The 25,055-nt window shown below is 44.5% G+C and overlaps 1 protein-coding gene across 2 annotated transcripts in view; it reads left to right on the forward strand.

The window, feature by feature from the left end:
• Positions 1–25,055, forward strand: part of TRPC6 (transient receptor potential cation channel subfamily C member 6) — a 257,446-nt gene that overhangs the window by 135,085 nt on the left and 97,306 nt on the right. For both annotated transcript variants that reach the window (XM_073582937.1, XM_073582939.1), the window contains exon 2: positions 1,032–1,806. In XM_073582937.1, the coding sequence (XP_073439038.1) occupies positions 1,032–1,806 (775 nt within the window). The remainder of the gene's footprint in view (positions 1–1,031; positions 1,807–25,055) is intronic.

Genomic DNA, 25,055 nt, shown 5'->3' on the forward strand with positions numbered 1-25,055 from the left:
AACATTTTATTAGGTCAGGAAAACAAGATGGAGCATCAGGACTTCCTGTTTTGAGTAGTTAGCGTCAAGCTGCTCCTGAAAGGGGCCTTATTTTTATCGTTGCTCTGAGGCCTTCTTTATTATGGGTACTCTACTTACTGGTCCTCTATCAGTTATGACGGTATATGCAATCATTATCACAAAATAATCCATATAGAAGACAATTGTTATCCTATGAATAAAAGGGTGTGCGTGCCAACGTAGCTGAATGTCGTTAACTTCAGTAGAGCTGAGCTGCAATGCCCGACGCAGCCTAAGAACATGAGTGGCACTGTTCTTGAAGAAAAGCAGGTTTTTATCTAGACAAGTTGTAAAAAAAAAATGTCCCCCACTGCAGTTTGTCTTAAAATAAAAACAAAACTGTTCTTTATTTGTCCTCCCCGGATCCATTGATGAATTTCGCTGCTTCTTCCGATGTCTGTTATTGTCTGCAGCGCTGAGATCAAAGTGACAGCACTGCATCCAATTAGTGAGCTCAGCAGCTCGGAGTGCCTTCTTCTGTCAACCCGGGAAGAGCCATTGAGCTTGGTTGCTGGTTGCAAAGATTTCAAGGTGATGTCAGCCAATAACAGACACCGGGTGACTCATCATTGGACCCGAGGAGGGTAAGTAAAGCACAACATTTTTTTTTATTTTTATTTATAAATGACAGCTGTGGGACGGAGGCTTTGTGAACTCAAAAGACCCCTTAAATATCCAAAATTCTCCATTTATTATTAATATATTTGAACAAAAGTGCTCTGCTTTTCTTAAAGGGGTGTCCAATAAATAACGTATGCACAGGATAGATGATAAAAGTATAGTTACTGGAGGATTCCCACAGCTTATGAGAATGAGGGTTCTGAAGTCCATGTGGACTGAGCAGTACTGAGCATGTGCGACCATCACTCATGAAGGCAGTGAGTGGTCGCACATGCTCACTATTGGGGCGTGACTGGATTTAGTTTTTTATGACTTTGTTGATCATTTTCTTTTTTTTTTTGTCTTCATAGGCGTGCCACTGACAATAGGTTATCTCATAGACGGCAAACATTGCTTAGGGAGAAGGGCAGAAGACAAGCCAATAGAGGACCGGCTTACATGTTTAATGACCGTTCCACCAGCCTTACAACAGAGGAAGAACGCTTTTTGGACGCAGCAGAGTACGGTAACATTCCGGTAGTTAGAAAAATGATGGAAGAGTGTCACACGTTAAATGTCAACTGCGTAGATTACATGGGTCAAAACGCTCTGCAATTAGCTGTTGGCAATGAGCACTTGGAAATTACAGAACTTCTACTTAAGAAAGAAAACTTGGCCCGGGTTGGGGACGCGTTACTTCTAGCCATCAGCAAAGGATACGTGAGGATAGTCGAGGCTATACTGGGACACCCGTCGTTCGCTGAAGGGAAGCGGCTCACCACAAGTCCAAGTCAAGCTGAATTCCAACACGATGACTTTTACGCCTACGATGAAGACGGAACAAGGTTCTCTCAAGACATCACTCCCATCATTTTGGCTGCTCACTGTCAGGAATATGAGATCGTTCACACACTTCTAAGGAAAGGAGCCAGGATCGAGAGGCCACATGACTATTTTTGTAAATGTAGTGAATGTAGTGAAAAACAAAAACATGACTCTTTTAGCCATTCCAGGTCCAGGATTAATGCTTATAAAGGTCTTGCCAGTCCGGCATACCTGTCTTTGTCCAGTGAGGATCCGGTCATGACGGCTTTAGAGCTCAGTAATGAACTGGCCGTATTAGCAAACATAGAAAAAGAATTCAAGGTGGGTGCCGTGCGTGATTGGCAAGTGAATTTCCCAAAATTGTATATAATCATGGAAATGCTATTGTACTACTTAAAGGAGCAAAAGATAAAAATGCTGTTTTACATTTCAAGAAACATACATTTTTCTGCATGAAAACTGGATAATTTTTTTTAAATGCTCATGTGAACTTATCGAAATAATGAGAGGTCAATGAGGTGTTTGGAAGTGGGATGCAAAGGAGGATGTAGAAAAGAGTAGGGCCACAGAATAGTCTAATTCCTACTTTTTTCTGTGAGTTTGCATACAGAGTGGGGAAAGCGGGACTCACATGCTTTCTGTATAAGAGGAAACAGGACTCGCTGGCTTTCTGTATAAGTGGGAAATGGACTCGCAGACTTTCTCTATAAGAAGGTAGGAGATGCAGGAGTTATATCTTTTCTGTACTTGTAGGAAGGAAACCATGACTCAGATGAGGGAGAACATAGGACCCATAGTCTTTTTCTATAGGTGACTGGGGAAGTAGGACTCCCAAACGTTCTCTATAATTGGCCTGGAAAACATCAACTGTAACACTTTCACTCTCTTTGTGGGTGGTAGAAGCAGACTTTCTCTATAAGTTGGGAGGTGAAGCAGGACTCACAGGCTTTCTCTATAAGTTTGGAGGTGAAGCAGGACTCACAGGGTTTCTCTATAAGTTGGGAGGTGAAACAGGACTCACAGGCCTTCTCTATAAGTTGGGAGGTGAAGCAGGACTCACAGGCTTTCTCTATAAGTTGGGAGGTGAAGCAGGACTCACAGGCTTTCTCTATAAGTTGGGAGGTGAAGCAGGACTCACAGGCTTTCTCTATAAGTTGGGAGGTGAAGCAGGACTCACAAGTTTTCTCTATAAGTTAGGAGGTGAAGCAGGACTCACAGACCCTCTCTATAAATTGGGAAGTGAAGCCGCACTTACAGGCTTTCTCATTAAGTTGGGAGGTGAAGCAGGACTCACAGGTTTTCTCTATAAGTTGGCAGGGGAAGCAGGACTCACAGGCTTTATCTCTTTGTGGGTAGAAGAAACAGAACTCAGACTTTCTCTATGATTGGTCAAAAGAATCAGCAATCTTTTTTTCTTATTGGTTAGGATGCCTTATGTGATGTTTCTATAGGAGCGCAGGAGAAACAGAACACAAAGGCTTTCTCTATGAGTAGTTGGGTTGAGGGAAGCAGGACTCAATCTTTCCCTAACACAGGACTTGCAGGCTTCCTCTGAAGGTGGGGGGAGCTGTCTCCAACACTGTATAATTGGGTTGTGGAAGCCATACTCACGGGCTTCCTATGTAAGTGGGCATTGCAAGTAGGACTCACAGGCCTCTATGGATTGGAGTAGTACTCGCGTGCCTTCTCCGTAAGCAGGGTATGACAAAATGACTCGGTCTGTACAAGTGGGCAGAAGTATGTTGAATAACTGTATCTAATAATACTGTTTTGTAAGAACTAACACTGAGTGATGAATCTAATTAATTTGAATTATTTGCCATTTTAATGGTGCACAATACTAATTTTCATCAAAATTGTCAATTTATTTGTAGCTTTATCTCATGGGCAGTGTTAATATCAGAGCAGATAGAAAGGTGGCAGTAGTGCAGGCATCAAGGTGCAGAGATGACCGTGCAGTAGTGATGAGTGAGCGTACTCGTATAAGGTGTTATCCGGGCATGCTCGTGTCCTAATCGTGTATTTTTGGAGTGCTCGAATAATATGTTTGAGCCCCCAGCGTTGCTGAGTTCATTTCGCTTAACTATTGAGCTTCAAAGGGCCCATATACTGTTCTTGCCATCTTCTGTCTGTGTCCGCCCCGAGAAGGTTGCACAATGGTACTGACCAGTCGCATAAATATAGATTATAAAGAATCTTTTGGTCTGTGGGTCACCGCACCCTCCCACTCGTATCGCACTCCTTGGACTGTCTGTCGGCACTCCAGACCTTAGCATGACAGCTGCATAAAATACTTGCTGTCATGCTCAGGTCAGGAGAGCTGACGGCCAGTCCGAGGATTGTGATGCGATCCTTTCACAATTAATGCAGCCTTCTTTAAGTCTCACCCCCCCCCCAAAAAAAAAAGAAGAGACTTTTTTTTATTATTATTTTAATTAATATTTCCAGTAAGTTTTAAAAAAATGAAAATTGTCTTTTTTACCATCTAATTTCTTTTGCAAGATTTAAGATCAAAACGTCCCATGTTTTGAAAAAAAAAATCACAAAAATAGTTGGTGTTCACAAAATCACAAAAGTAGAGGAATGGGGGGATAGGAGTACAAAGTTGCAAATAATGAATGGGACCGCTAGAAACCCTAAACTTTTCCCTTAGAGGCAAACTAATAAAAATTTTTTTTATAGACAATCACATTGTAAAATAGACTCCAAAAAGGCACAAAAAGAATGATGAATTTGGTGTAAACAACAAAACAAGTAAAAACTCAACAAAAAAAGTCATAAATGCAATCTATTTATATAATTGCCTTGTAAATAATGTTTTCATTTCCTGTTCTGTCCAGATGTCACCGTGTCCCAGAATTCCAAGCGGAGGAAGTTCACCGACCGCCATATTGGGACACCCAAGTGATGGGTATCTCAATATGGAAACTGCTGCTGGTACCAACCTATTGTGCGCTACTACCAGCGGAATACCAACGCACCACACACACACTCTATACGCTGTACGCACCACACATACACCCACTCACATACTCACACACACACTATATACACCGTATGCACCACACACACACACACTCATACACTCACTCACACACTCAGAGTAACACTCACACTCTCACACTCACACACTCAGTCACACTGACACACACTCACACACTAACATTCACACACTCACACACTCACACACACACTCATATACTCACACCCACACACTCACACTTACACACTCACTCTCACACACACTCACATTCACTCACTTACACTCACTCTCACACACACTCACAGCCACACAGTCATACTCACATTCACACTCTCACTCAGACTCACACTCGTACACTCACACAGTCACTCAACCACACATTCATACTCACATGCTCAGACTCACACACTCACACAGTCACACTCACACACTCAGATTCACACACTCAGACTCACACTCATATACTCTCACTCTAACACTCATACACTCACTCTCACATTCTCACACATTCACACAGTGACACTCCCACATTCACACTCACACACACGCACACTCACGCAGCCTCTTGCACGGTACCACCAGCGGAACACTGTCGCACTGCGCCTGCGCGAATTCCACGCAGGCGCAATGAATCATTCAGCTGATCCCGGCAGCAGATGTGCAACGTGTCTACAGGCAGAGGAAGCCGGTCACATTAAAGGGGTTTTCCCACAAACAAAAGTTCATTTTAATAATTTTCTGTGTCTGACCGTGTACGGAGCATACCATATATCCTGGGCAGGGGAGGAAGCAAAAGACAATACTGACATTACAGCAGGAGATCGCAGAGGATTCATTTTGTGAGGTAAAATATTTCACTGACTGTTTTTAAACAATATTTTACCTCACAAAATGAATCCTCTGTGATTTCCTGCTGTAATGTCAGTATTGTCTTTTGCTTCCTCCCCTGCCCAGGAGCTGTGGTATGTTCTGTACACGGTCAGACACAGGGGTGAGAGACAAAGCACGGGGGGGAGACAGCTCAAACGGGACGAACATGAGAGGAGAAACACAGCACAGGAAGGAGAGAGACAGCAGACAAGGGGGATAGCACATGGGGTAGACAGGTCAAAGAAGAGAGCACAGACGGGAGAAGTCAGCACATGGGGAAAGAGAGAGTGGATAGGTGGGTGAGCACATGGGGGGGGGGATTCTCAACTCTGCAAAGCCTGCTCCCATCGTGACATTACCGCCCTCCCGATGTGATAGCATCAGGCCTCCATCAAGTGATAAATAAGGGCTATGGAGATTTTGGGCCCAATTCACTATTTGTGTTTTTTACTTAAAGGGGTACTCTCATCTCCAAGATCCTTTCCCAATATGCAGCAGGTGTTGTTGTAATAATAATAATAATAATAATAATGTTAGCAAATACCTCCAATTAGCAACGTAGTATAGTTTTTCTGATTCGCTGTCTCTTTCCTCATGCGCAGGCATTGCAGGCCCTTAGATATCCATGGTTTTGGCGACTAACAACTAACTATCTAACTGTCACTATATGAGTGGTCGTAACCATGAATACTTAAGGTCCTTCAATGCCTGCACATGAGAAAAGTGACATAGCAAATCAGAAGAACTATACTACATTTCTAATTGGAGGTATTTGCTAATATTATTGTTATAACACCTACTACATATTGGGATAAGTCACTTTTCTTTTTTATCTTTTGGTATTTGTTGATTTTTTTGTTCCAAATTCTTCAATTTGAAATATGATTCATTAATTTTGTGCAAAATCATCAATATTCTTTTCTGTTGTCTTTAACCTTATTTGAAACTTGTAAGTGCAAAAAAGTTGTTTTTTTCCCACTAAAATGTCCCTAAATTTGTATGAAAAAATCAAACAGCAAAATCTCTACAGAGAGGATACAGAGGGTACGGAAAGTATTCAGACCCCTTTAATTTTTTTACTCTTTACTTCATTGCAGCCATTTGTTAAATTCAAAAAAAGTTCATTTTTTTCTCATTAATGTAGACTCTGCACCCCATCTTGACTGAAAAAAAGAAATGTAGAATTTTTTGCAAATTTATTAAAAAAGAAAAACTGAAATATCACATGGTCATAAGTATTTAGGGTATGTGCACACGGTGCGGATTCTGCTGCGGTTCCGCAGCGTTTCTGCACCTGCAGGTCCGCAGCAGATTCTGCGGCATTGTACAATACCTTTATTTCCTATGGAAATAAAAAAAAACGTTGTGCACATGCTGCGGATTTTTCCGCGCGGTTTTGCTGCAGTTTACAATCCGCAGCATGTCAATTGTTTGGTGCAGAAACGCTGCAGTTTTACACCTCATCCATTATGAGGTGTAAAACCGCAGGGCAAAACCGCAGGCAAAACCGCAGATAAACCGCAGGACTTTTGTCCTGCGGATTTACGTGCGGTTTTCTCTCCAAAATCCGCACACCAAAAAAACTACGTGTGCACATAGCCTTAGACCCTTTGCTCAGACACTCATATTTAAGTCACATGCTGTCCATTTCCTTGTGATCCTCCTTGAGATGGTTCTACTCCTTCATTGGAGTCCAGCTGTGTTTAATTAAACTGATAGGACTTGATTTGTAAAGGCACACACCTGTCTATATAAGACCTCACAGTGCATGTCAGGCCAAGGAGCTCATCCAAACTGAGCAATCGTGGGAGAAGTGCCTTGGTGAGGCAGGAAAAGAAGAACCCCAAGATCACTGTGGCTGAGCTCCAAAGATGCAGTAGGGAGTTGGGAGAAAGTTCCACAAAGTCAGCTATCACTGCAGCCCTCCACCGGTCAGGCATTTATGCCAGAGTGGCCCGAAGGAAGACTCTCCTCAATGTCAAGACATATGAAAGTCTGCCTAGAGTTTGCTAAAAAACACATGAAGGACCCCCAGACTATGAGAAATAAAATTCTCTGCTCTGATGAGACGAAGATAGAACTTTTAGGTGATAATTCTAAGCGGTATGTGTGGAGGAAACCAGACACTGCTCATCACCTGCCCAATACAATCCCAACAGTGAAACATGGTGGTGGCAGCATCATGCTATGGGGGTGTTTTTCAGCTGCAGGGACAGGACGACTGGATGCAATTGAAGGAAACATGAATGCAGCCAAGTACAGAGATATCCTCGATGAAAACCTCTTCCAGAGTGCTCTGGACTTCAGACTTGACTGAAGGTTCATCTTCCAGCAAGACAATGTCCTAAGCACACAGCTAAAATAACAAAGGAGTGGCTTCAGAACAACTCTGTGACCATTCTTGACTGGCCCAGCCAGAGCCCTGACCTAAACCCAATTCAAACCCCAAGATGGGGTGCAGAGTGTACATTAATGAGAAAAAAATGAACCTTTTTGAAATTAGCAAATGGCTGCAACGAACCAAAGAGTGAAAAATGTAAAGGGGTCTGGATACTTTCTGTACCCACTGTACTTTAGTAGATTTGCACAAACATTTTGCCACTTTTTAGATATTTGCATTTTATGTATCATCTGTTTTTTTAAGTATATTCTATGTTGCCTCTTATTTTTGTTTTATGAAAATAGTGAAAATTATTCGCTATTTAACCTATTAAGGTCGCTCTCTCCTCCCTCTTCATATTTATTACGTGCGACAAACCTTTCCAAAGAGTCTTAATTGCAGATTTCTCTCTCATTCTTCTCGATGTCATTTGAAAATATGTAATTTAGCATGCCAAGGTCTGTGCCTGCGCATAAATTATCCCTTTCGACATCGCTCCGGGTTCTCATCTGAAGACTCTGTTTATTGCACTGTGGGGCAGTTATTACCGTCTGTGCATATATTTTGTATAAAGCGTTGGTCGTGGCCGCTAAGGTGGGTGACGTTTGTTTCAGAAGGTCATCTAAGTCTTAAATAAACCTCCGAACACAAAAGAGGGGATTTGCCGGTTATAAAATAGTTCATTTATATGCAAACACGACATAATGTTTGCATTGCAATTCATTGCCTGCTAGATACAGCGCATTTATTATGTCCGGATCCGAATGTAATGACTGGTGGGAATGTAAAGGGCAATATGTGTTTTATAAATGCAGAAAAAAAATCCTGTAAATATAAAAATGACACAAGGGGAAAAAAAATAAAATTGTGAATATTGAATTGTTTACTTTATAAATGCATCTATTGAATAAAAATGAATTTATTATGAGATGTGAGCAGTTTCGGGAGGGATGGAGGGAGTTCTTTCATAGGGACCCTGACGGTGGATTACTGCCGCTTGATGTATCCGACACGGGCTGTATGAATTCAGCCATATATGATGGAAGTCATACAGCCACGGTTTTATACACGCTGCTCGTAAATCAGGCAGCACGTATCAGTTGTCCGGTTCCCTGTTGCAGGGAATCTATCACCAGGATTTTGCCATACAATCTGAGAGCAGCGTAATGTAGGGGCAATCAACACAAGCAAGACGAAGTAGTCTCTCTGGGTGCTGGGTGAAAGGGTTAGTGCGAAAGGGTCAGATCTAGTGATGAGTGAACATATTGCGATAAGGTGTTATTCGCCATGCTCGGGTGCTAACCAAAGTGTCTTCGGCGTGCTTGAATAGTATGTTCGAGTCCCCGCGGCTGCATGTCTCGCTGCTGTTTGACAGCCGCAATACCTGCAGTGGTTTCCCGTTTGCTAGGCAATCCTGGCATGTGTTGCAGCTGTCTAACAGCCGCGAGACATGCAGCAAACTTTATTGTATGATAACTCAACGCGTTTGATTTTCACCCCAGGAATTCTGCATGCCTGAAGAAGATTCCTGATGTGAGCATCGAAAAGCAATATTCCTTCAATAAAGTTTGTTGCATCTACCTGATGATGACGATGTAATCCTTCGCACGGACCTCTCCACACGGCGCCCATAGAGGAAACTTCAGCTTGCAGTGTTTAATTCCCATACCCTTGTCTTTTCCAATGGAAAACTTGATTTTGGTAATTTAGACAGGCAAGTGATTGAGGAGGAATCACTCTACACACCTCATGGCATCGCACCCATAGTGCAATGACCCAGGTGAGGAAACACCTATCATTCTATTCAGTACCGTTATACACACTCAGTAGGGAGTGGCTAGGAAGAGGGATCCTGATTTCAGATACATTTCACTTACTGTAGGACTTGGTGTAATTTTGCTAAAATCACTGCTTTATCGGCAGGAGATTTACACTAGAGGACTAGTAAACCTCTGGACACGTAGTCCTCAATATTCATAATTTTAGTATAACCCGCCACCACCACTGATTGGCAGCTTTCTGCCTATGTACAGAGTACACACAAAGCAGGCAGTCAGTGGTGTGGGCGGGGTTATACAGAGCTCAGCATTCAGAGATATGCAGCAGAAAAAAATGATTGTCAAAATTACAGCAAGAGCCAATAAGTGATAGATTGTTGGAATGTTGCTATTAAATGGTGTAGCAAAAATCCAGCAAAATATTCTCTTTAACCTTGCAACCTTATTTCCACTTCAGTATTACAGGGGGCCACTGATTGGGGGATTCCTCTGTCTACCTCAGTTAGTTTGCACTGAGGGAGTACCAATGTTTGCAGATGTCTTGCCTTACCTTTCCTTTTCATTTGACATATCCTGGGGTGAGTGGTGCAAAAAAAAAAATTATATATATATATATATATATATATATATATATATATATAGTGGGTACGGAAAGTATTCAGACCCCTTTAATTTTTTCACTCTGTTTCATTGCAGCCATTTGGTGAATTCAAAAAAGTTCATTTTTTTCATTAATGTACACTCTGCAACCCATCTTGACTGAAAAAAACAGCAATGTAGAATTTTTTGCAAATATATTAAAAAGGAAAAACTGAAATATCACATGGTCATAAGTATTCAGACCCTTTGCTCAGTATTGAGTAGAAGCACCTTTGAGCTAGTACAGCCATGAGTCTTCTTGGGAATGATACAAGTTTTTCACACCTGGATTTGGGGATCCTCTGCCATTCTTCCTTGCAGATCCTCTCCAGTTCTGTCAGGTTGGATGGTGAATGTTGGTGGACAGTCATTTTCAGGTCTCTCCAGAGATGCTCAATTGGGTTTAGGTCAGGGCTCTCACTGGGCCAGTCAAGAATGGTCACAGATTTGATCTGAAGCCACTCCTTTGTACGCATTCATGTTTCCTTCAATTGCAACCAGTCGTCCTGTCCCTGCAGCTGTAAAACATCCCCATAACATGATACTGCCACCACCATGTTTCACTGTTGGGATTGAATTGGACAGGTGATGAGCAGTACCTGGTTTTCTCCACACATACCTCTTAGAATTTACACCAAAAAGTTCTATCTTCATCTCATCAGACCAGAGAATCTTATTTCTTATAGTCTGGGAGTCCTTCATGTGTATTTTAGCAAACTCTATGTGGGCTTTCATATGTCTTGCACTGAGTAGAGGCTTCCTTTGGGCCACTCTGCCATAAAGCCTCGACTGGTGGAGGGCTGCAGTGATAGTTGACTTTGTGGTACTTTCTCCCATCTCCCTACTGCATCTGTGAAGCGCAGTCACAGTGATCTTGGGGTTGTTCTTTACCTCTCTCAACAAGGCTCTTCTCCCTCGATTGCTCAGATTGGCTGGACGGCCAGGTCTAGGAAGGCTTTTGGTAGTCCCAATCTTCTTCCATTTAAGGATTATGGAGGCCACTGTGCTCTTAGGAACCTTGAGTACTGCAGAAATTCTTTTGTAACCTTGGCCAGATGTGCGCCTTGCCACAATTACCTGTCTTACCAATTCTCTTCTCCCATGTTTGCTCAGTTGGCTGAGCTCCTTGGCCAGTTCCTTTGGCCTCATGATTTTCATTTGGTCTGACATGCACTGTGAGCTGTGACTCCATATATAGAGAGGTGTGCGCCTTTACAAATCAAGTCCTATCAGTTTAATTAAACACAGCTGGACTCCAATGAAGGAGTAGAACCATCTCAAGGAGGATCACAAGGCAATGGACGGCATGTGACTTAGATATGAGTGTCTGAGCGAAGGGTCTGAATACTTATAAATAGAAAGAAAAAAAAATAGATTTGTGTCCAGCTTTTAAAAGGCTAAATTTTAATTAGAAAAATGATAAAAAGATACATGGCACCAGGAAATACAATAGCAATGCGTTTCAAACGCCCACTGTGTTCTTTGTCAGAGCTACATGTCAAGTAACCACCTGACAATTTATACAGACATGAACATAAACCACTCACCCCAAACAATCATGTGATGTTTAAAAACACCAATAAAAGCTAAAAATACACAAGACAAAATTATAAATGCAGAACAAGATAATGCACATACAGGATAGAAAGCAGCAAAAAAGGAACAATTAGTAATGAAAAAGTAATTCTTTGTGAAGATTCAATCCATGCGGGTTACATGTATTCAAATAAACCATCCAATATGCTTCCCGATCTCGGAGACGTTTTCAGATGTCACCTCCTTTAGAAGACAAAAAGACTTTTTCAATAGCAAACACTGAAAGAAGATGTGCTCCATCCATGGGACTGTATAAAATGCCTGGAAGCCTGAGATATTGTACGAATAGAATCTGAGGTGCTATAGATGTCAGTCAAATGTTCAGATTCCTAATAGTACAGCCTACATACATTTTATTGCAAATAGAAAAACAAATTATATACACTACATTTTCACTATTACAAATGTAACATATGCACAGGGAACTGTCAGATCATCTACCAGAATGCTGGAGCTTACAGACTCTAAGAAGAGTTTTGCAGTGGCTGTTAAACAGGGACCTACAGACACTAATTGTTTTTCTCCTGAGTGGCAGAAGACTACAACTCCCAGGGATCCTTGTTCCAATGAGATGATAGAAGAAGGGAGTAGGAGGGACTTGGGGGAGGACGCTGAGGAGAAAGTGAAAGTAAAGAGAGAGAGGAGAGAAAACGTGGCTGATGCTGGTTATGAGAAACAGAGCGGTGTGGATCTTGATTCCCCTAAGTTGCAGAGTGTGGGGGACCCTGCGGAGATACCAGTGTTGCCAGAGAGAGCAAAGATCCAGAGAGTCCTGCCAGTACTCCCATTGGATAAAGGTCTAAATCCTGCAGCCCTCAGCTGGAGTCTAAAGAATCCCCTGATTGTTGGAGACACAGTGAGTGTTCTGCTGAGACTTGTGATTCTATCAGCGTGACTTACAGTGAGTACACTGCAACCGAGACTATTGACAGCAACATTCATTTAAGTGCACCTACGTTTTCTACGTTGCGCGCCAACCTTCCTTTGCGCGCCAACATCTGCGGCAACTGGACCCCAACGGTCGGACTGAGTAAATGCAAAAGAGGGGGAATTGGCCACGTTATATTTGCAGGGTTGGGGTTTAATTAGTCTGTGATGGGTATATGACTTTTATAGAGCACAGTAAATCGCATTGTATGTTTTTTCCTGTAAATCCAGTTTAATTCTGCTTCATAGCAATAAATCTGCTAAACTGTTTTACTCCTGCTTCCTGAGTGTGTACCGAGCTGTGGCAGGGGTTTCCCGAATCAGCACCTGGCAGAAGATAACTGTCCTTCTGCAGCCCAGAGACAGAGCTCCAATCAAGATTTGGGTGGGGGCACTGCGTACAGAAGAGGTGAGACCCCCCCATAACACCTAGGGTACAGTGGTAGCCATAAAGGGGTGTTACAGTGGAGGCACTGCTGAGATCCAGAACTAACACAGGAGTATTTACTATGGAGACTTTATCAGAGCGAAAAGCATATTTATGGTGCGGAGAGATGGATGTTACAGCTAAACAAAGCTTTGCAGTGAGTGGTGAGCTTCATGATGCGTCTGATGAGGAAATACTGAAAATAGTTAACCGACTCACTGAACTTGCCCACCCTAAAGTGGTCGACCGCCGGGAGGAAAAAAAGGAACAGTTACCCACAGTCCAGATCTCAACCGGGCAGATCTTGAGGAAAGAATATTTCCCATCCATGATAGCTGTGTCCCCAGAGTATGGTCGACAATGGAGGATCACTTGGCCTATTAAGTCCAAAGTGGAGACCTGGCAACAGGAATCAACCCTTCAGTCTAGAAAGACTAGTGAAGGTTCGCCCTCTACTTCATTTAGAGTCAGTCAGGAAGAGACAGCGGCCCCTGCAGTTTTGCTTATGATGGCTATGAGACAATTAGTCAGTCAGTTTGCAAAGATGCAGCCAGAGGGGAATTACCGTCTTCTAAGAATTTTCTCGGGTGCCCTCCCCACCCCTGCTGGAGAAGAGGGATATGATACTTGGAGGGATGTCACTTTGCTGTGCTTAGAAGAGTGGCAGTGCACGGATGCAGTAAAGAAGCAGAGAATAGTAGAGAGTTTGAGGGGTACTGCTAAGGAAGTGGTGCAGGCTGTTTGGTGGAACAGGCCACTAGCAATTTATCAAGATTATATGAGTGCTTTAGAAGATGTTTTTGGATCCCCTGAAGATGCTACTGATCTTCTCTATAAACTCCGTACCACCTTCCAACTGCCCAGAGGAGAAGATGTCTGACTATCTCTACCGGTTAGACAAGCTGGTTCATAGAATAGTATCTAAAGGTGGAGTCAGCCCTAAAGAAGTTTATCAGTGTCATCTGGAACAGGTACTCAGAGGAGCTTTCACGCATGATACAATTGCTCAGCGGATGAGGTCTTGTGATAGAGAGAAGATTCCTGGTTCTTTTCATGAGCTGCTTAAGGAAATTCGCAAGGAGGAGTTTATTTTGGCAGCAAGAGAGAAGACATCCCCTCGGGTGACTACTGTTGCCCTGAAGCCAGCAGCCGACTGCCGAGAGATGGAACTGCTGACAGTCATCGAGAAACAGGGGGAGCAGATTACACAATTGTTAAGTGCCCAGGCCAAGACAATACAGCGGCTACAAAGTGCTGTGGAGGTAGCCGAGAAGCAAACCCTGGTTTCAGGGAGCGAGAATGATGACCTCTGTAGAGTAAAGAGTATGAGACCAAAAGGGTGCTTTGTTTGTGGGAGTCCAGACCATATGGCTCGTCAGTGTCGGAAGAGGTGGAGCTCAAGGAACTCTTCACTTTCGTCCAAACAGACTGGGTGGATGGATAGGGTCCCCGCCTCGGAGGTGAAGACTCGGTGCCATGGACATCAAATTAATGCCCTCTGTATGCGATACCAAGTGCCAAATGTGACCCCAGATTCTCTTCCTCAACTGACTCATAATCAAGTTAGAAAGGTGCAGCAGGAGGATCGGTCGGTGGGGGTAGTCCGATGGTGGGTTAAGAGGGGCTTGAGGCCCGAGAAGAATGCCTTGAGAACAGAGGAGTCTGTTCTGCTGACTCGGCAGCTAGAGTCGCTAGTAGTAAGAAATGGACTACTATACCGGGAGACAAAGCACCAGAAGGGAGGAGTGTGTAGACAGCTGGTGTTATCCACCCGATGTCGGAGGATGGTCATGAAGTCCCTGCATGATGATCATGGATATCTTGGCATCGAGAAAACTACGGGTCTTGTGGCTGACTGATTTTACTGGCCTCGGATGGAAGCAGATATAGAAAAATACTGCAAATCATGCTCCCGGTGGTGTCCTGACCCTTATGTGGTGATGGAGAAGCAGCCTGGTGTCCGGGCCCCCAGAGTAAAGTCTGAGAAAGGGGGCGGAGCTGTCAAAACCTATCATCGACACCATCTGTTGCCTGTGGGAAAGAACATCCCTTTACCACCATTGCAAAATCAAGGAGGTCGTACCACTCCTATGTGCAATAGGAGAAGTCGTAGGGGTGAACCTCCACCCCAGCTTGGGGTTGCCTCAGGAGGAAGTGGCAGCGAGTCTGGGGATGAATGGGAAGCTGACGGTCAATGCAGCTACAGATGGACTGAGGACCTATGCCTCACAGGCTCGGGCCTTGAAAACCAAACTCCTGAAGTGGAAACACGAACAAACGACATTTGTCAGGAGGCTAAGGCGCTATGTCCACAATTGGGGGAGAGTCCAGAAGAAGGACATTTATTAAATGGAGAGATCCATCTGTAGGAGCCCGTTTTTGAGAGACAAGAGTCGGGGGCTGAGGAGGGGGCCCCCTCGGTACACACTCGTCCCAAGCGGGACATTAGGCCCCCATGATATTGACCTATGATAGAATGGGACATACCACTGAGGTCCCTAGGCTGATACCCTCTAATTCCAATTCTGTTTGGCCCTATTACTCGATATCTCCCATGTGTCCAGGTGGTGGTTTGTGTGCATGTAAATTTGATGTTAGTCAGGATGCTCTAACCCCCTTTTATGTTTCAGGTGGTGAGTCCTCATATCGTGATGGGACACTTTCAATGACTCACCAGGGGGAGAATGTAACATGTGCACAGGGAACTGTTAGATCATCTACCGGAATGCTGGAGCTTACAGACTCTAAGAAGAGTTTTGCAGTGGCTGTTAAACAGGGACCTACAGACACTCATCGTTTTTCTCCTGAGTGGCAGAAGACTACAACTCCCAGGGATCCTTGTTCCAGTGAGATGATAGAAGAAGGGAGGAGGAGGGACTTGGGGGAGGACGCTGAGGAGAAAGTGAAAGTAAAGAGAGAGAGGAGAGAAAATGTGGCTGCTGCTGGTTATGAGAAACAGAGCATGTGGATCTTGATTCCCCTAAGTTGCAGAGTGTGGGGGACCCCGCGGAGATACCAGTGTTGCCGGAGAGAGCAAAGATCCAAAGAGTCCTGCCAGTACTCCCATTGGATAAAGGTCTAAATCCTGCAGCCCTCAGCTGGAGTCTAAAGAATCCCCCGATTGTTGGAGACACAGTGAGTGTTCTGCTGAGACTTGTGATTCTATCAGCGTGACTTACAGTGAGTACACTGCAACCGAGACTATTGACAGCAACATTCATTTAAGTGCACCTACGTTTTCTACTTTGCGCGCCAACCTTCCTTTGCGCGCCAACATCCGCGGCAACTGGGCCCCAACGGTCGGACTGAGTAAATGCAAAAGAGGGGGAATTGGCCACGTTATATTTGCAGGGTTGGGGTTTAATTAGTCTGTGATGGGTATATGACTTTTATAGAGAACAGTAAATCGCATTGTATGTTTATTCCTGTAAATCCATTTTAATTCTGCTTCATAGCAATAAATTTATTAAACTGTTTTACTCCTGCTTCCTGAGTGTGTACCAAGCTGTGGCAGGGGTTTCCCGAATCAGCCCCTGGCAGAAGATAACTGTCCTTCTGCAGCCCAGAGACAGAGCTCCAATCAAGATTCGGGTGGAGGCACTGCGTACAGAAGAGGTGAGACCCCCATAACACCCAGGGTACAGTGGTAGCCATAAAGGGGTGTTACACAATTTAGATATTGTTTGATACAAAAATGCTTAGATGCATCTGAATTAGTGAAACTTCTTGTTACTGACACAAAATTACACATCCTGCATCTATTATCATCACATGTATAGAAACCTTGCAATTAAGCCAAGTATGTCTTTCATTGCGTTCCTTAGTTTTAGGCATAGATAGAATATTACCCAAAGTTTGGGCTCTTTTAGCCACTACTGTGTTGCCAGAGCTGAAGATTTTTGACAATACATCATCATCATCCAATAGAGGGAGATATTTGAAAAAAATCTTAATGTCCGCAAATTGGGGACTGAATTGTAAAGAGAGTACAGGCTTATTGTCCCATCTTTTCACTTTGTGTGGTGCATTGTCTAATAACTCACCACGATTCTTTCTTTCTCCAATTCTTTTTGCCCTATTCAACATCCAAGTAGGATAAACTCTAGTTCACAGTTTATTTTCACACTCTAAAAATTCCCCTCTCAATATACTATCATCATTACAATTCCGCTGAATACGGGTGAATTCACCTACTGGTATTGACCTTATTGTATGTTTAGCATGACAGCTGGATGCATATAACATAATATTTCCTGACAAAGGTTTACAAAAAGTAAAGGTAGTAATAGCGTTGCCCATACTCACCAATTGCAGGTCTAAAAAGGAGATTGAAAATTGGTGAGTCATAGATGTGAACGCAAGACCATACGGGATACTGTTGATATAATGTACAAAATCAGGTATGGGAGATACATCACCCCTCCAAATGAACGGGAGGTGGTCAATGTATCTCCCATACCAGAAAATATGGGGAATAAAGAGATTGGCACACACATAAAGCCAGTTTAATTCCCAGTAAGACATTACCAAATTGGCCAGAGAAGGGGAGAACTTAGCCCCCATCGAAACTCCCTTGCACTACACATAAAATTATTTGTCAAATAAAAAAAATTTGTGTGTCATGAGTAGTGTTGAGCATTCCGATACTGCAAATATCGGGTATCGGCCAATATTCGCTGTATCGGAATTCCGATACCGAGTACCGATATTTTTTCAATATCGGATATCGGAATCGGAAGTTCCCATAATGCAAAGAGCCACTGCTGTGGCTCTGATTGGCTGCCAAAATGACGTCATCATGATGCGCAGTCTGTGCGCATCATGATGCGCCTTCAGTTCGGGCCTTCCGGAGGGGGGGGTCTATGCCGACTGCCCGGGGTTCTGTACCGGCCTGCTGGAGGTCTGTGCCGACTGCCCGGGGGTCTGTGCGGACTGCCGGGGGTCTGTACCGGCCTCCCGGTGGTCTGTGCCGACTGCCCAGAGGTCTGTACCGGCCGCTGTGCCGGCCTGCCGGTGGTCTGTGCCGACAGCCCGGGGGTCTGTGCCGACTGCCCGGGGTCTGTGCCGACTGCCCGGGGGCCTGTGCGGACTGCCGTGAATCTGTACCGGCCTGCCGGGGGGCTGTGCCGGCCTGCCAGGGGTTTGTGCCGACTGCCCGGGGGTCTGTGCCGACTGCCGTGGGTCTGTACCGGCCTGCCGGGGGGCTGTACCGACTGTCCGGGGGTCTGTGCAGGCTGCGGGGGTCTGTACCGGCCTGCCGGGGGGCTGTGCCGGCCTGCCGGTGGTCTGTACCGACTGTCCGGGGGTCTGAGCGGACTGCCGGGGGTCTGTACCGGCCTGCCGGGGGGCTGTGCTGGCCTGCCGGGGGGCTGTGCCGACTGCGGGGGTCTGTGCAGGCATCGTCCGATGGGACTACAAGTCCCATCAGGCGATGCCTGCTACCATGACGGTGATTGACACATTAGCCAATGATGGGACAGTAGTAGTCCCATCATCCGGCCTATGTGTTGAATGTAAGAAAAAAAAAAATACATACTACATACATACTACATGCTACATACATACTACATACATGCAACATATATACTACATGCATGCAACATACATACATACACACTGCATATATACCACATGCAATATGCATACTACATATATACCACATATATACTACATACATGCATACTACATATATACCACATATACCGGGGGGCTGTGCCGACTGTCCGGGGGTCTGTGCCGACTGCCCGGGGGTCTATACCGGCCTGCCGGGCGGCTGTGCCGGCCTGCCGGTGGTCTGTACCGACTGTCCGGGGGTCTGTGCAGGCTGCGGGGGTCTGTACCGGCCTGCCGGGGGCTGTGCCGACTGTCCGGGGGTCTGTGCGGACTGCCGGGGGTCTGTGCGGACTGCCGTGGGTCTGTACCGGCCTGCCGGGGGGCTGTGCCGGCCTGTCGGTGGTCTGTACCGACTGTCCGTGGGCCTGAGCGGCCTGCCGGGGGTCTGTACCGGCCTGCTGGTGGTCTGTACCGGCCTGCCGGGGGGCTGTGCCGGCTGTCCGGGGGTCTGTGCAGGTTGCGGGGGTCTGTGCAGGCATCGTCTGATGGGACTACAAGTCCCATCGGGCGAAGCCTGGTACCATGACGGTGATTGACACATTAGCCAATGATGGGACGGTAGTAGTCCCATCATCCGGCCTATGTGTTCAATGTAAAAAAAATTAAAAAAAAATACATACTACATACATACTACATGCTACATACATACTACATACATACTACATGCTACATACATACATGCTACATACATGCAACATATATACTACATGCATGCAACATACATACATACTGCATATATACCACATGCATGCAACATGCATACTACATATACACTCACTGGCCACTTTATTAGGTACACCATGCTAGTAAGGGGTTGGACCCCCTTTTGCCTTCAGAACTGCCTCAATTCTTCGTGGCAGAGATTCAACAAGGTGCTGGAAGCATTCCTCAGAGATTTTGGACCATATTGACATGATGGCATCACACAGTTGGCGCAGATTTGTCGGCTGCACATCCCTGATGCGAATCTCCCGTTCCACCACATCCCAAAGATGCTCTATTGGATTGAGATCTGGTGACTGAGGAGGCCATTTGAGTACAGTAAACTCATTGTCATGTTCAAGAAACCAATCTGAGATGATTCGAGCTTTATGACATGGCGCATTATCCTGCTGAAAGTAGCCATCAGATGTTGGGTACATTGTGGTCATAAAGGGATGGACATGGTCAGCAACAATACTCAGGTAGGCTGTGGCGTTGCAACGATGCTCAATTGGTACCAAGGGGCCCAAAGAGTGCCCAGAAAAAATTCCCCACACCATGACACCACCACCACCAGCCTGAACCGTTGATACAAGGCAGGATGGATCCATGCTTTCATGTTGTTTACGCCAAATTCTGACCCTACCATCCGAATGTCGCAGCAGAAATCGAGACTCATCAGACCAGGCAACGTTTTTCCAATCTTCTACTGTCCAATTTCGATGAGCTTGTGCAAATTGTAGCCTCAGTTTCCTGTTCTTAGCTGAGAGGAGTGGTACCCAGTGTGGTCTTCTGCTGCTGTAGCCCATCTGCCTCAAAGTTCGACGCACTGTGCGTTCAGAGATGCTCTTCTGCCTACCTTGGTTGTAACGGGTGGCAATTTGAGTCACTGTTGCCTTTCTATCAGCTCGAACCAGTCTGCCCATTCTCCTCTGACCTCTGGCATCAACATGGCATTTCCGGCCACAGAACTGCCGCTCACTGGATTTTTTTCTTTTTCGGACCATTCTCTGTAAACCCTAGAGATGGTTGTGCGTGAAAATCCCAGTAGATCAGCAGTTTCTGAAATTCTCAGACCAGCCCTTCTGGCACCAACAATCATGCCACGTTCAAAGGCACTCAAATCACCTTTCTTCCCCATACTGATGCTCGGTTTGAACTGCAGGAGATTGTCTTGACCATGTCTACATGCCTAAATGCACTGAGTTGCCGCCATGTGATTGGCTGATTAGAAATTAAGTCTTAACACACAGTTGGACAGGTGTACCTAATAAAGTGGCCAGTGAGTGTATACCACATATATACTACATGCATGCATACTACATATATACCACATATACCGGGGGTCTGTGCCGACTGTCCGGGGGTCTGTGCTGAATGCCCGGGGGTCTGTACCGGCCTGCCGGGGGGCTGTGCCGGCCTGCCGGTGGTCTGTACCTACTGTCCGGGGGTCTGTGCAGGCTGCGGGGGTCTGTACCGGCCTGCCGGGGGGCTGTGCCGGCCTGCCGGTGGTCTGTGCCGACTGCCCGGGGGTTTGTGCCGACTGCCCGGGGGTCTGTGCGGACTGCCCGGGAGTCTGTACCGGCCTGCCGGGGGGCTGTGCCGACTGCCCGGGGGTCTGCGCCGGCCTGCCGGTGGTCTGTGCCAACTGCCCGGGGGTCTGTACCGGCCTGCCGGGGGGCTGTGCTGGCCTGCAGGGGGGCTGTGCCGACTGCCCGGGGGTCTGTACCGGCCTTCCGTGGGGCTGTGCTGGCCTGCCGGTGGTCTATACCGACTGTCCGGGGGTCTGAGCAGGCTGCGGGAGTCTGTGTAGGATCGTCCGATGGGACTACAAGTCCCATCGGGCGATGCCTGCTACCATGACGGTGATTGACACATTAGGCAATGATGGGACAGTAGTAGTCCCATCATCCGGCCTATGTGTTGAATGTAAAAAAAAAAATACTACATACATACTACATGCTACATACATGCTACATACATACTACATGCATGCAACATACATACATACTAAATGCAACATGCATACTACATGCATGCAACATACATATATACTATATACATGCAAAGAGAAAGATTGAGTAACTAGGTGAATATAATAAAAATACGTCTTTATTGGTTAACATATATATCACTTAGTACAAAAATACAGAGATTAAGATGACACCACAGGATGAAAAGACAGAATAACCTGGGAGAAGCACCCAGCCACAGGATATCAAGTAATACAGCAGTATATATAGAAAAAAAACACATCTATGTAGATAACCGGTATCTGCTGATTACCCATCTCCCCATTTGGAGATCACTGTGCCACATTATGAATCCATTATGATCACCCAGTGTGCATAGATAAATTTAGCGTGGCCAGTTTGAGGAGATATCTTACCAGATATACATGGAAGCTGGGGGAGCCCAGGACCAGGTGAGGAAAACGCCCGACGCGCGTTTCGCGTGACTACAAGCACGCTTTCTCAAGGGAAGTATACCGGGGAGTGCGCACAGGACCTTCTTAAGCCCATGTGACTAATCACATGGTTCCCAATCGGCCAATCAGAGCGGTTTGGCGCGGCGCATGCGCACTGTCCACCTGATGGGACGACAATACAGAGAAAAGCGTCATATGTTGCCCCGGGCAGCAGGGGAGGAGAGATCCCCGGAAGCCCGGAGGAAGGCAAAAGACACTCCTCTGCATGTCGGCCACAAACAGGGGCAGTGGGCATGCGCACAACCACTGACACCAATGAATGTAAATATATATCATATGATACAAAAGACACTGGGCATAGATCAAAAATAAACAAAGATATAAAGAAGCAACTGCGAATAGAGAGTACTACAAGATTCAAAATATGACATCACAATACATGTTGCTCTCTTCAAAATACAACGTCCCAGAATCGTCCATAGGCACCAATGTGTGGAATTGATGAGCATCCAATATAAATATTGAAATTAGGGCCAGTGGGATCGTCAAATATAATTGCGACAGATAAATCCAGTTGATGAATAAAGAAAAGGTCCCGCATAGACTAAGAAAGGGAATAAATGAAACAAAAATCAAAAATACATATATACGATAACAAATAAAAAATAAATAATAAATAAAACACACTCCATAGCCTGGGATATGGGGAAACAAGTGAGAAGAGGGGGGCATAAAATAAATAAAAGGACCAAAAGAGGCCCAGTATACACATTCCATATTCAGGGTGTCCTACAGGAAAGAAGCAAACGATAATGATTCATTAAGTCCTTTAGGGGCCATTGTATCAAGTGTAATAATCCATTTGGTTTCAATTTGGGCCAACCTACGTTTATAGTTCCCCCCCTTAGCCCTAAATGTACTTGATCAATCCCTCTAATTTTAAGGGAAGTTGATTCGCCATTATGATATTGTCGAAAATGACGGGGCAAAGTTTTCAGGAGGGACATATCGGTCACTGTCTTGGATGCACAAATGTCCCGCACATGTTCACGCACCCTCATCCTAAGCTCCCTTGATGTAAGTCCAATATAAATTTTTGGACAGTCACATGTAGCATAATAGATCACGTTCATACTGCCACAAGATATTCGATGACGTATGTTGAACTGTCTCCTTCCATCTGAGGTATTGAAAGTGGTGCAGCGCAGGACATTTGTGCATGCAAGACAGTGGCCGCAAGGTATAGAGCCAGGTATAGGGCCCCTAGAGCCAAATGGATTGACTTGTATAGGTCGATAATGACTCTGCACAAGGAGATCCCTAAGATTTTTGGATCTTCTCGGAGTCATTGAAGGATATGAACCCAAAACAGCTCCCAGGGAGGGTTCAGTGCCCAACACAGACCAGTGTTTCATAAGGATCTGTCTCATATCCTCCCATTGATGGTTAAAAGTAGATATAAATCTAATAGGTGCCTCCTTGTTTGGGTAAGAGGGCCTCTTCGAGGATCCCAAAAGACTGCCGCGTGGTGTTGCCCTTGCTCTCAAATAGCTTTTTTTGATGCTTCTGTTTGAGTAACCACGGGTCAAAAATCGCTCCTTCAAATCAGCCGATTGGATCTCAAATTTGGTATCCGAAGAACAGATCCGCCTCGCCCGTAGGAACTGTCCGACCAGGACAGCCCCTATGGTGGAAGGGTTGTGGGCAGAGGACGCATGAACCAAAGAATTAACGGATGTCGGTTTTCGATAAACATCCGTCTGAATATAGCCAGAGTCATCAACACTCTTAGCAATATCCAGAAAACTGATTTTAGTGGCATCATAAGTATAAGTCAGGTGAATATTAAATTCATTATGGTTCAGCGTCCTCAAACTCCCCGAGCTGCTGCACCGATCCGTCCCACAAAAAGAAAATGTCATCTATATATCTATGCCAACACAGCACATGGGAGGCGGCCTGCACGCCTGCATCGCCAAAAATCAATCTCTCCCACGAACCGAGGAAGAGATTAGCGTACGCAGGCGCACAGGCCGCGCCCATGGCCGTGCCGCGCTTCTGTAGAAAAAATTTATCTTTAAAAGTAAAAAAAATTTTTTTTCTATATATACTGCTGTATTACTTGATATCCTGTGGCTGGGTGCTTCTCCCAGGTTATTCTGTCTTTTCATCCTGTGGTGTCATCTTAATCTCTGTAATTTTGTACTAAGTGATATATATGTTAACCAATAAAGACGTATTTTTATTATATTCACCTAGTTACTCAATCTTTCTCTTTGCATGTATACCTATTGGAGTGGGTGTTTCAGGTGTTTTTCCTGATTAGGGTGGCCACTTATAGCCTTAAACCCTATTCTTTGACATAGTGATAATGTCACTGAGGTTTTTGCATTTAATACATATATACTACATATATACTACATGCATGCAACATGCATACTACATATATACCACATATATACTACATGCATGCAACATATATACTACATGCATGCAACATGCATACTATATATACCACATATATACTACATGCATGCAACATACATATATACTACATACAATACATACATACTACATGCATGCAACATACATACTACATATATACCACATGCATGCAACATGCATACTATATATATATACCACATATATACTACATGCATGCAACATACATATATACTACATGCAACATGCATACTACATGCATGCAACATACATACTACATATATACCACATGCATGCAACATGCATACTATATATATACCACATATATACTACATGCATGCAACATACATATATACTACATATATACCACATATACTACATGCATGCAACATATATATAATACATATATACTACATGCAACATACATACTACATACATACTACATATATACCACATGCATGCAACATGCATACTACATATATACTACATATATACTACATGCATGCAACATATATATAATACATATATACTACATGCAACATACATACTACATATATACCACATGCATGCAACATGCATACTACATATATACTACATGCATGCAACATATATATAATACATATATACTAAATGCAACATACATACTACATACATACTACATATATACCACATGCATGCAACATACATACTACATATATACTACATATATACTACATGCATGCAACATACATATATACTACATACAATACATTCATACAATACATACATATAGACATACAGTACAT

Source organism: Dendrobates tinctorius, unplaced genomic scaffold (assembly GCF_039654945.1).
Source record: "Dendrobates tinctorius isolate UK_male_01 unplaced genomic scaffold, ASM3965494v1 ptg000075l, whole genome shotgun sequence".
NCBI classification, from domain to species: Eukaryota; Metazoa; Chordata; class Amphibia; order Anura; family Dendrobatidae; genus Dendrobates; species Dendrobates tinctorius.